At 44.2% G+C, this 12065-nt stretch overlaps 1 protein-coding gene across 3 annotated transcripts in view; it reads right to left on the bottom strand.

The window, feature by feature from the left end:
• LOC146198807 (tudor domain-containing protein 1-like) overlaps window positions 1-5586 on the bottom strand; it is an 81506-nt gene extending 75920 nt beyond the window's left edge. For 2 of the 3 annotated variants that reach the window (XM_084594293.1, XM_084594292.1), the window contains exons 1-4: window positions 5430-5586; window positions 2744-2881; window positions 1632-1695; window positions 69-160 (exon numbers count right to left, since the gene is read on the bottom strand). In XM_084594293.1, the coding sequence (XP_084450419.1) occupies window positions 69-160; window positions 1632-1695; window positions 2744-2874 (287 nt within the window). In that variant the 5' untranslated portion in view covers window positions 2875-2881; window positions 5430-5586. The remainder of the gene's footprint in view (window positions 1-68; window positions 161-1631; window positions 1696-2743; window positions 2882-5429) is intronic. The other variant, XM_084594294.1, reaches the window with a different exon arrangement.
• Between the last annotated feature and the right edge of the window lie 6479 nt (window positions 5587-12065).

Here is a 12065-nt window from a genome sequence, read left to right on the forward strand (position 1 = left end):
AATACAAAAATTAACCCTCTGAACACAGGCACAGAGAAAGGCTGCTAGAAAGAGTAGGTTTCTCTCACCCAATAGTCTTGTCTGGGTATTCTGGCTTTGGATTAAGTCGCTGGGCTCCAAGTACTTGTCCGCAGCTTCCAAACAAGTTCCTCAGTCCAAGCTGGAGATCAATTTTTTTTTTCTTTTTTTTTCACAAAAATACTGAAGGCAGATAATACTATGCCCTGATCAGTAATGTTAACCCTCACCCAACCATCCCCTTCATTATTAACAGGACATTGTGTGGCATTAACTCCAAATGAATTCTTTCCTTACACTAAATTCTACTCCTACCTCTCCCTTTGCTTGCTCTGCCCATCGTTTATAAATGTTGGCTTGCCAGTGTCAGTTCAGGGGAGAGGGGGCTAAAAGCTTTTGCACATCTTTCCGAACACAGATTTCGGGATTTCACGGAGCACGTAGAAAGAATTTCTCACTGATCATTCTTCAATCACGATAAACAAGACCTCCGAAGCAACCGCTCTCCGTATGCACACAATTATGTTGTTTTTGTTCTGTTCTTCAAGGGATGTGTGGGTCACCTTGCCTAAGACAAAATAATTTAGAACTCAATTCCTTTCAGACATTTTTGGTTTTAGTTACATTAACCAAACCAAGGGTGTGACATGTAAAGAGTGTTAGGTCCCGGAGGGCACAAAAAAAGACGCAATATAATTGCTGATACATAACCTTAATTCACCACAGTGCCTGACAAGCTGGAATGTCAACAAATGACAACACATCAGAGGTTGCACTACAGTTTGTTCCTATGCCTCAGGTGACCTATACAATCCCTACATGCCACAGCTATTGTTTGGTTACTAAAACAGTATCAAGAAACTCCATTAGACATCATTTTGAAGTAGCAGGCAAATGGTGATCCATGCAATCACTGAATGTCTGCATCATTTCAAAGAAGAAAACTACCAAACATTGGTGCCCCTACTCCATTAGTCTGCTCCTAGGAACTGAGACAAAGGCACCTCTCAGTACCACATGCTTAAAGGGCAACTCTGGCATTTTTCTTTTTGCCTCCTCGGATTTTACTAAAACTTCCACAGTGCATCCTCAAGAGTATTCTGGTAATTTGCACCAATTTTTGCCCCAGTTCTGTTTCAGCTCAAATGAATTCTAAGATTTGCAATTTTGTACCCTCAACTGAAAAGATTTCTATGATCAATCTTGAGCGGAGAACATAACTGGATGCATGCACTGTCATCCACATTTCCTCCACCTTTGCTACAGGACGCACTCTGAAGCTAGCTTCTGGCTATTTCAAACAAACAGTGAGCCTTGCTGACACATTAGTCACTTTAGCCAATATAATGCTCATGCAATGATTCGTGTGGTTGCATCCGTGATGTCAGAGGTCGGTATGTTGTGACGTCACAGGTTGGCCAAAACCTATTCCCGACTTTGGTTTCTTAGTGCTCGCTTTTTTAAAATACTTCTAGGTGGTATTTAGAATGATTATTTGCACTGTAGAGTGAATGAATATGATGAGATTATTAATCCAAATGTCCAAAAAATCCCACATTTACCCTTCATTGTCCCAGGCACAGCATTATTAAGCCAGTAATGCAGATGCTCACCTCTGTTATATCCACAGGCAAGTTTTTAATGCAGACTGTCCTTGACCTGACAACCTCGTAGTCCCTAAAACAAAAAAAAGTACCTGCTAAATGCATGGGTTTACCTTCTGGCAGCTGCTGAAAGAGAAATTATACATGAAAGCAAAGAGTTCGACTCTCCCCACTACTTACAATGCTCATGTACAGAGTTAAAAAAAGATAGCTGGAACTCCGAATGAAAACCACAGCAGCTTTCACTAGTACTGTTAAAATACACACACGCAGGCCCCTATGAACAGGTAGGGCACTTACCACGAATAAGTTTCAGTATTAGAAAACATGCCTAAGAATATAAGAATATATATAAGAATCATCAATACCACCTAACCAAGAAATAAACTGATGTCTACAATAAGGCACTTTGTCAACTCCTTTGTCAACACAGCATATCAAGACCACAATCATACAGATCAATTTTAGAAATCCTATACTTCCATGACTTCAAATAGAACCCTTCTTTAAAAGGTGTTACTAGTGCTGCCCATTTTGAAAAAGAAAAATACCTCTAAATTTGCAACAAGAGAGTAGAAATAAAGGGTGAAATGAAATGCCCTAGATCAACATCCCAAATGAGCAGAAATTGCATTCTGTATACGACTGCTGCATTAATGACAAAAGCCATAGCAAAGAAACTGAAGTACAGGTCAAATAGGCACAGAGACAAAGGACTGCAGACCTACATATTGCCTCAAAACATCAGCTTGCCTCTCAACAGTAAGCATAATCAAGGCACAGATATTATCTTGAACTTCAGGCTTTTTAAATTGCCGGCGTGCACAGAAGCAGCTGCAGAAACACTCAAACTTACAGTAAAAGCTAAACAAAAAATAATAAATTACGTATTCATCACCTGTAATGAAAATGTTTCACCTACATTCATACAGATGCCATCATAAAATGATTAATCAATGTTGACACACACACATTATGATGTGTTAATGGACAGTGCTGGTCTTTCCATAGGGTCATAACCAACATTTCTAAGACCAACTATTACAGGCATTTACTGCTACTACTGACCACTGAACTTCAGAATACAACTCCTCAAACAAGAGTACCAGAAACATCATTACTCGGAAAAGGCTGGCAAGCACTCCAATGGCAAGTTAGCCCCAGGGCCTCGGTTGTAACTATTGAAAGACACAGAGTAATACTCTTCTTTCAAAGGGTTCCAACCTTCCAATAAATGTGGACCATTGGACATAACGCACCTGGAATAAAAATTGTGCATGTTACACTCATTAAGAGGGCCAGAAAATGATGGGAAAATAATAATGCCTTCCCCACAGCACCTGTCAGACACCCCCGTAATAGGCATCATTTTTGAGTGGAATAATTTCCATGTTTGCAGGCATGCTGTGAAAGCACAACAGTTTTTCATCAGCACCTATCACCTGCTGCTCAATGCCTGGGAAATTCCCTTCCCCTTTTCTCAAATGTATCATTCACCACGACCTACAATACAGACTGCACAAAACACCGTGCCTTTGCAGTATGCAAGTCTACACATTATGGTTTGGTTTGTGGGGTTTATCGTCCCAAAGCAACTCGGGTTATGAGAGACTGTGTAGTGTAGGGCTCTGGCAATTTCAACCACCTGGGGTTCTTCAATGTGCACCGACATCGCACAGGAACCTTGCTTTTTGCCTCCATCGAAAAGAGACCGCCAAAACCGCAATTTTAGGCGGGGGATGAGGACCTTAAAAACTTTCTTTGCTTTTTAACACATCTTGTTTAAAGCATGCAAGCGCAGAATAAAATGCAGATTTCAAATATGCACCTATATTTAAAATACCAGGAGGAAATGATATTGCATAAAAAATTTGTCCATTTCTAATGGAATGTTTTTATCACATGTCCCACCAACAGAGAAGAAACTAGAGCTGCCCCGCCCCTACATAGTCTTCTGCATCGAAACATAGCCTCTACAGCAGTGTTTGGAAAGCGTGCATCAGAAGAAGACCACAAAAGTGGCACGGCAAGTGCAGCCAAACCAAACAGAGCCGAAATGTCAAGGGCTTTGTCTTTGTGATAAAAAGCTCCTGAAAAAAATAAATGTATTCACTAGGTAGGTCTAATGTAACGTTTCAAGTAAATATTTGCCGTATATTTTAGCAAATCTTGAGGATATGAGTGTGTGCGAGAGTGGGGGAGGAAGCTGGCAATGCCAGATTACTGCAATGCGAGCCATTGGCTTTAGTGACACCTTTAGTGCAGTACGTCAAAAACTCCCGCTGCACTACACAGCCCAGCCAACTTCAATTCCAAACTGCTATTTACTTCTAGCCAGTACATATATTAAATGCAAAGGTACCGACTGGATAGCTTTATGGGCCCCTGGCCAACCCCATACTTTTGTTCTTGAGGTTGGTTGGTTTGTGGGGCTTAGTGTCCCAAAGCAACTCAGGCTATGAGAGACGCCGTAGTGGAGGACTCGAAATTTCGACCACCTGGGGCCCATTAACGTGCACCTGACATCGCAGAGCACACAGACGCCTTGCTTTTCGCCTCCATCGAAAAGCTGCCGCCGAGGCCGGGATTCGATCCCGCGTTCTTGGGAACAGTGGTCGAGCGCCGTAACCACTGCGGGGTTTTAGTTCTTGAGGCTCCCACCGAGCACTACTAGCACGCTGAAAGCTGCCTGAGCAAAAACGCTCGTCGGAAAGGCTCGGCGGGCATGCGGAACCGCCAGGCCGCGCTCTCCCGTCGCTGGACCAGTCAAGTGGCAAAAAGCCAGTAATGCTGCGTCTTGAAATGAGCCTCCAAAAACATTGCCAAGTACGCACAATGCATACTATCCTCGCGCACGAAGACGCGGGCTAATAACTGCGAATATATATATGCTTGCAACGAAACTAGCTAATACATTAACGGCATTAAACAAAAAAAAAAAATCTAAGAACTTTAAAACATATCTCACAAAGGCAGCGTTGCGAGCCAGCGTTTCCAGTCGCATTTAGACGCAGGTGGCGATTGTGGGTAGACGCGGCGTTTCACGTCGGTTATTGGATCGGAAAAACTTTATTATCGGCGTTAAATAGATGGTAAAGCGTTTTATATGGTTGTCAGAAGTAAACAGCAGTTTGGAATCAAAGTTGGCAGGCCTGTGTAGTGCAGCGGGAGTTTTGACGTACTGCACTAAAGGAGTCACTAAAGCCAACGGCTCGCATCGCAGTAATCCGGTTTAAAATTTCTGTAGAACAGCGTACCACATCATGTTAACTAAGTGCTCGCTCTAAACCGACTAAGCGCGAAATTTTATCGAAACAGCTATTGTGCTGCATGCGTGAAGGAACGCTCAATCGAAACGCTTCACTGCTGGAGTTGCAAACTAATCAGGCACTTAGCCATTCTCGCGGCGATTCTGGAACTGCGTTCGAGAGTTTTATTTTTTACGAAGAGAACCTTGCGACCTAACATGACAACAAGATGGGGTCTGAAAGGGAGCTGTCACTACTTGAGTCAATGTGTTTTCGTTGAACAATGCAGAGGGAAATTGAGAACACTGCAGTGACGTCGTTCCACAACTGCTTGCTTGAATTTGTAATTTACAGCATACATTTAGACTACCCGCCTAGATTAGTGCAGCTAAAGTTCACAGGCAGCACGCAGAACAGAGCTGTCATGAAACGCACGTGTCTCCGTTCCCGAACAATGCACGTCAAAGCGCCACAGGGACGCCGCGTTTCTTTTGCAAACATGGCCGGTTTAGAGGCCACCAAATGCATTTATAATGAAAATAAAACGTGACACACTCACCACAATGACCTGTCACAACAATGCACGTACGCCCGCCGGCTCAAATGCGCGAAGCTGAAGCAGCTAAAGTTTCGCGCTTACGCAGATCCCAACACGCACAGCCCTCAGCAACACACAACGCGGAGTGGTGGAGTGAAGTGGTAAAGACTTCATGAGGGCAGGCACGCGCTTGTGTAGATGGCGCCTGTGGGGTTGAAGAGCTATTCTTTTGTCACACGCGTCCTCTTTGATTGTAAAAAATAAAACGTTTCACAAACAAGTCGCAACCTTTATTGTGAACCTATTGTTCAATAAATCTGATAATCGATAAAGTCACTAAAACTTTAATAATAGTTGGTAAGCAGCGCTCCTATAGCGTTTCCTCAAGGATTCATCTTGCTTTTATAGCGCTGTTTGTAAACAAAGGTGGCGCTGCGATCAGCAGCGACATAGGGTGTAGGCAAAAACGCAGCGTGCCTATACTGCGCAAAGCGAGGCTGCCTTCGGAACCAGTTCGCGCGTGCGAATAGCTTCGCTTGTGCGTAGATATAGTTTGGTTTATGCCTGGAGAGTATTACAGCACGTTCTCAGCCGATTACTGCTGGAATTACCTGGCAAAGAGCGCTGCATTGGCTTCCTTCTCCGTGGCCTCAACAGCGCGCGGCTGAGTACGGTGCGTAGGCGACTGCCGTGAGTGATTAAGTTAAATAAAAACGAGAAAGAGAAAGGTAGAAGGAAGACTAATAGTCAACACTGTTCAACTTACGGGCCTATTCCTAGCGCATACAAGGACGCCAATATATGACTGGAAGTGCGTTTTTCATATGACGATCTCTTTTGACTGGCTTTAATTTTTGGTAAGAACTCAATCTTTTAGTTCTTTGTAACATGTACGCAGTGCGCTGCCTGCTCGATAAAAAAGACGTTTGACGTCTGTCCAATCTTACAGACGTAGCGAAGTCATTCACAGGTTAATATGTACACGAAGGCCCGTAAGAATGCTCTCATTTTGTTTTCTTGGAGAGACGCATGAGTGCAGATCCAACGTTCTCCACGATCGATCGCTTGCAGAGAAATTTGCGCGATCTGCTGCGCTTTTTTAATATACTTGGAAATTTTTTATTCAAATGCGCGTCATCTCATTCTGCCTATTTTGCACCCCTCATAGTCGATTCCTCTAGGTTGTACGTGGACATTTAATTCGTGCGTCGGGATCTTGATCTCTAAAAGTAAAATTTAAAAATATGAAAAATAACGCTGCTGGATTGCCCGGATCATAACGATGTTTACTGTTATAGAACCGGTGATGAAGAGTGACTCGTTGAAACTTGCGAACCTAAAAACAGAAAAGCTACTTTGCAAGTCGATCCGGGCCTCTTATTTCGGCACTACTGCACTGGAGTGACCGCTCAAGGTAATTTTATCCTACCGCAAGAAACATGTTAAAACTAGTGCCATTTTGTTTTTTTCTGCCACGAGGCGCAATCAACTGCAACACAGCTTGCAGAAATATTGGGAATTACGCCCGAAAACACAGCAAGCGTCGCGCGTCCAATGCAGACGGCCCCCGCTTTTGCCTACACCATGAAAGTCACTGCTGTCGCCAGCGCCGCCGCATCTCCACTAACGTCACGGGCTGACGCTTGTCTATAAAAATTAAGATTATGTACCAACTAACCCGTCAAAAAGTTTTTCTCAAGGACTCAAAGTTGCTTTTCTCCCTACTCAGCAACATTGCTAGAACAACCTCAGTTTCATAGCTCCGCCCGGAGATGTGTCCCCGGTGGCGGTCGTATTATCGTATGAACTACGGCCTCTCCAATGCACGGCCGGTCTCGAGGAAGAGAGCGCTTCTCTTCTCTTACGGCCTCTCCAAAGGGGTCTGTTTCTACCGCCAGCCGCGCCTCGGTGGGATCGCCACCGCCCCACTGCTGCTCCTCCGCTACAGCCGTTCACGCGCAAGGGAAACGCGCGCTCGCTTCTAGCTTCGCCCGCGTCAGTTGCAACCGGCAGGTCCTGACATTTCGCCCCTTATGGTTTATACAAAATCCGTAATCAACATCGAATATTTATCGTGTACGAGGAATAAAATACAGTCAACAATCCGCTCACGCGCGCGCTCCTTCGTCAGTGCGGCCTTGCACGGTCGAGTGAAGCTTCGGGAACACTTCAACATTTTTTACCCTTAGGTTTTGTACAAAACTAAATTTACCAGGCTATGCAATGTGCCTTTGAATGTTTTAAGCAGATGTAGCGCGACCTGACGTGAGTGCATAGTGAACTGTTGGGTGTAGATTCTGTCAACCGCTACCGTTTTCGTTTAGATCAGAAGAGGCACGGGCAAAAATTCATGGCGCGTCTCAGATTCAGAGTAAAGAACAAAAATTTACTCATATAGTAAAAATTTCACTTGTCTAGTGGAGTGGGCTGTTCTAGCTTCTTTCAAAACATATCAGTCAGTTGAAAGACCCAAGATGTATATGTAGTCTCGCGACTACTTTTAATCAAGGAAATCGGCATAAGCAGTTAAGCAGAATCGAAAAGAGCGGCAAACAATAAAAAAATTGTCCTTAAAAGTTACACATTGCACTATATGTTCATCAATTCATCAAAACGCGACCTGCGTCTAGAAAATTCAGTCTCAAATCTTCCTGCACGGCTTGTGCACATAAGGAGTTGGCCTCGATCGGTCTTCTCTGTCATTTTCCTGGTATAATTAATTGAGAAGAAGAATTCTGAGAAATGTTTCAAATATCAATAGAAGCGGACCTAATAACATAGCTGTTGTCAATTCCTTTCGGGCAACTCAGTGTTGAATTCTGAAATGCTGACTGAATCAGGATCTTAAGTACTTCGAGAACATTTGTGCGTATAGTAGGTGCACAGCAGCTTTTTCTAAAAAAAAAAGAAAAAAAAAAAAAGCTTGTCCAATAGGGCAACAAGCTCTGGTTTCGGATAATGCAGTTTACTAGAATATTGTCCTCGTAGAAGAGCGTACTACATGGGTCTGCTTCTTTCGCTAGTTTCAAGAAGAATAGCGGAAGCGTCACACCCGAAGTTGATTAACTAAATGATATATCCAGCGGCGTAAGGTAAACCCGAATATGCGACAGTGGGAAATGGGACGGTAGGAGATGCCATCACTTCCTTCAGTGCCTTGATTTTGCTCTCAGATGAAACGTCCGTCTTGGCAATGTAGTCATGTGCCGCTAGCTGTTACGGCCCTCGCATCTAGCATATGTCATTCCCTTCCGCACATTAACCTTACTTTCCCGATGAGAGCCTCAATGGGTCGCTATATAGGGCTTGAAATGAGTCTTCAGTGAAAGTGTCCTTCTTTAACGCTGTAGAAGTTTCTTGCATACTTTCGATATAGCAGGTGAACTCATTTGTAAGTCACTGCATCGAGTATCACCTTCATCATTTATTGGCCTCTTTTTACCACTTCGAGCACAAGTGGTGTCATGAATATCAAACCATTTTTATTGCTTTCATAACAAGCTTAATATCATGTAAAAATTTCATTAAAACAATGTTTATAATACCACACATTGGCTAATATATGAATTGTAATAACATTTAAAACTCAACCCTACAACGTTTACTTTGACTGTTATACTAATACTTTATATCATGCAAGCATTTTGCAATTTACATTACATATTTATGAAATTATTTTCATCTTCGGTGTTACACGAATGGTTCTCATCTAGCGCTAAAGACGGTTTTGCTGTAACAGACGAGTTGCTGTCATGTTAGCCTTGAAGAAGCTTCGATGTGATCACTTCTCATTCAGTTTTCTTGTTGTTTTTTTTTGTTCCTATTCTTGTACAGGGTTCGAAAAAATTCGGATTAAAATGAACAAAAGTAGCTACCATGCCGCAATGTATGGCATGCCTGTCAAACGTTTGCTGAACGACAGTGTTTTTTATATCCGTTCACGTGTGTAGCAGCATCTACCTTCTGTGTTCTTTAATTTCGGGGCTGCATTCACGACGAAACTCGCGAAACCAGGCAAAAGCCACCCGCCGCCGCTGAAGCAGACGCGGAGCGGACAGTGAGCAGGTCGCGCCCCTTGCGGCGGCGGAGAGCGCAACTCAAGGAGAAAAGTTCCCATTGTTCCCGCGGCGATTGAGAAGGCCGTAAGAAAGAGCGCGCGCTCTCCCCCGAGACCGGCCGTGGCTGAAGTCTACTATTGCTTAGTCACTCTTGCTCCTTGCTACAGTGGCTAGAATCCTAGCCGGGCGCATCGTCTGCTACATGCGGTGCGGGAGCATGGAGCGGCCTTATGGGGAGCTCTTTATTTATTTATTTATTTACTTATTTATTTATAGCAAGGGAAAGGCGCGGTAACTGTATCACTTGTTTTTCTATGGACACCTCAATCGCGCCGTATGGGAAGGGAGGAAGGTGGGAGTGAAAGTGGAAGAGAGAAAGAGGAGCCGTAGTGGAGGGCTACGGAGTAATGTCGACCACCTGGGGATCTTTAACGTGCACCGACATCGCACAGCACATGGACGCCCTTCGTTTCGCCTCCACCGAAACGCAGCTGCCGAAGTCGGGTTCGAACCCGACCTCGGCTTGCGGATAGTAGAGAGAAAGTAGATAAGAAAGAGGGAGAGAAAGACGCACGCCGCAACAGCCGTCGTCCACCACCTAAGCGGTGGCAGGTGCAATGACGGCCTACAACAGATAAACATTCGATGGCAGGCTAGCCCCCGCCGCAAGCAGCGTTGACCTACCAGTGCCAGCCTCGTAGGGCCAGGAACAAACACCCTTCATCACCCCTCCCCCCTCGCACGAACGTGTCTCGCACCCAGGACGGACGGGACGATGATGATGATGATAATGTTAGCTAGTCCCTTTGTAACGGGTGAACACCAGATTGGTGTCCCAGCTAAAAAAAGAAAAAAGAAAGTAAACACACACACACAATTGTCGAAAAACACAGCAACTAATAAGTTGACACGCAGAACTTCACCTGGTCACACCCCACGACCGCACCTGCCCACACACATACCCCCACACCCGGCCCAGTGTCAGCCGGCAGCGCCACGAGCGGCAAGCGCTGGCAGATGGGAAAGAGCAGTAGAAAAGAGTGTGATTTGGCGCGAGGGGCTCTTTTGACAGGCATACTCGACTATCCGCCGCGAACCCTTACTTAGAGGAATAAAATGATTAATGCGCCACAGAGCAACAGTGTGACAGATACTGCGTCTTTCCCTTCCCGTAAACCAATTATTATTGTTTTAGCACTATACGTACACGTCATTATGGGGGAAACGCAGTGGCCTTCAAAAAGTGGCACCTTCAAACTAATTTTAAACAGCTACCTGCCATCAATGGAATAATTCGAAGCAAAAGTACCCATTTTAAGCTCTGTGCACTTCAAAAAGTATTGTCATAGAGGCATGCATAACCGAAATCACCGTGACCAATATGTACCAGACAAAATAAATTATCTAAAATAATTAATTAAAAACTAGCAACATTTATTACTGGCAGATGGTGAAGTGGAGAAAAGAAATCCTCGGCTACCAAGTACTCTGACAATTAAGTGGCATGCGACTTATTTGCAGGTGATCGATGATTGGTTGATAGGTTGCGCAATGTCACAAAAACATACATATGGCCGGGTAAGCAAAAGCTCTGGCAGGTGACATGGTTGTGTGTTGATGGTCACCAAGATGCATGACGAAGTCATATAAGACCATGTGAATGTACTACATGGGCAAACTTGCATATGCCAATTGACAATTCCTGAGGAAGGTTTGTTTTTTCTTATAAAGAATCAAAACTACGGAGTGATTATCTGATAATCTCAGTTTTTTTTCATCTCCACATGACCGAGGTGAAACTATCAAAGCCATGCGTTGCTCGGCTCTTAAAGCCAAAACCAAAGTAGTCAGGGAAGAAATTCAGTTATAAATTATTGAGAGATCGCAGGGGAATACCACTTGGTGATGCATCTGTCAGTCAACTATTACCCATTACTGCAAAGAAAAAAACATGCAACGTTCATGGGCAGTTGTCACAATCCTGTGCATTAGTGCACAAGGGCTGAGCAGAATCGAGGCACTTCATAGTTGGAAAGAAAAAATGACCTTGAGGCAAGGAAACTCGTACTGTGTGGACACCTCAACCTTGCTAAATGCACTGTGGGAGAGTTAAGGAATATAGAAGGGAGTGAAGGAGTATGAAATGCCATAATGGAAGATTAGGAGTAATCTGCACTTTATCCTCTCCCCCTTCCCCCCTTTTACTTGGCACCGTCTCATGCACACACATTTTTTTTCCCAGACTGTGCTCCTAGAGCGGACACCCACAGTGAGAAATGATTGGCACACCTTCCCTTCCTCCATAACACTTCCCTCTCCCAATGCTCACATGGGGGTATCTCAAACTCCATTAACATTTCACAGCACACGAAAACTAGGATGAGGTACCCGCGTGCTGTGCAATGTCAATATACGTCAAAAATCTCCAGTTGGTCAAGATTATTCTCGAGTCTTTCTTCAGTGCCTCTTTCCATTCCTCGTTACCCCCTTCTGTACGATGGCCTGTTTACTGAGAAGCAAGACAGTTACTGCAACATTTTTTTCCCAACTATTCCAGCCTATAAAGAGAATGAGACGCAGTCATAAGCAGGATACAGTT

Source organism: Amblyomma maculatum, chromosome 2, assembly GCF_055883805.1.
Source record: "Amblyomma maculatum isolate TAMU_Amacu chromosome 2, ASM5588380v1, whole genome shotgun sequence".
In the NCBI taxonomy this organism is placed as follows: domain Eukaryota; kingdom Metazoa; phylum Arthropoda; class Arachnida; order Ixodida; family Ixodidae; genus Amblyomma; species Amblyomma maculatum.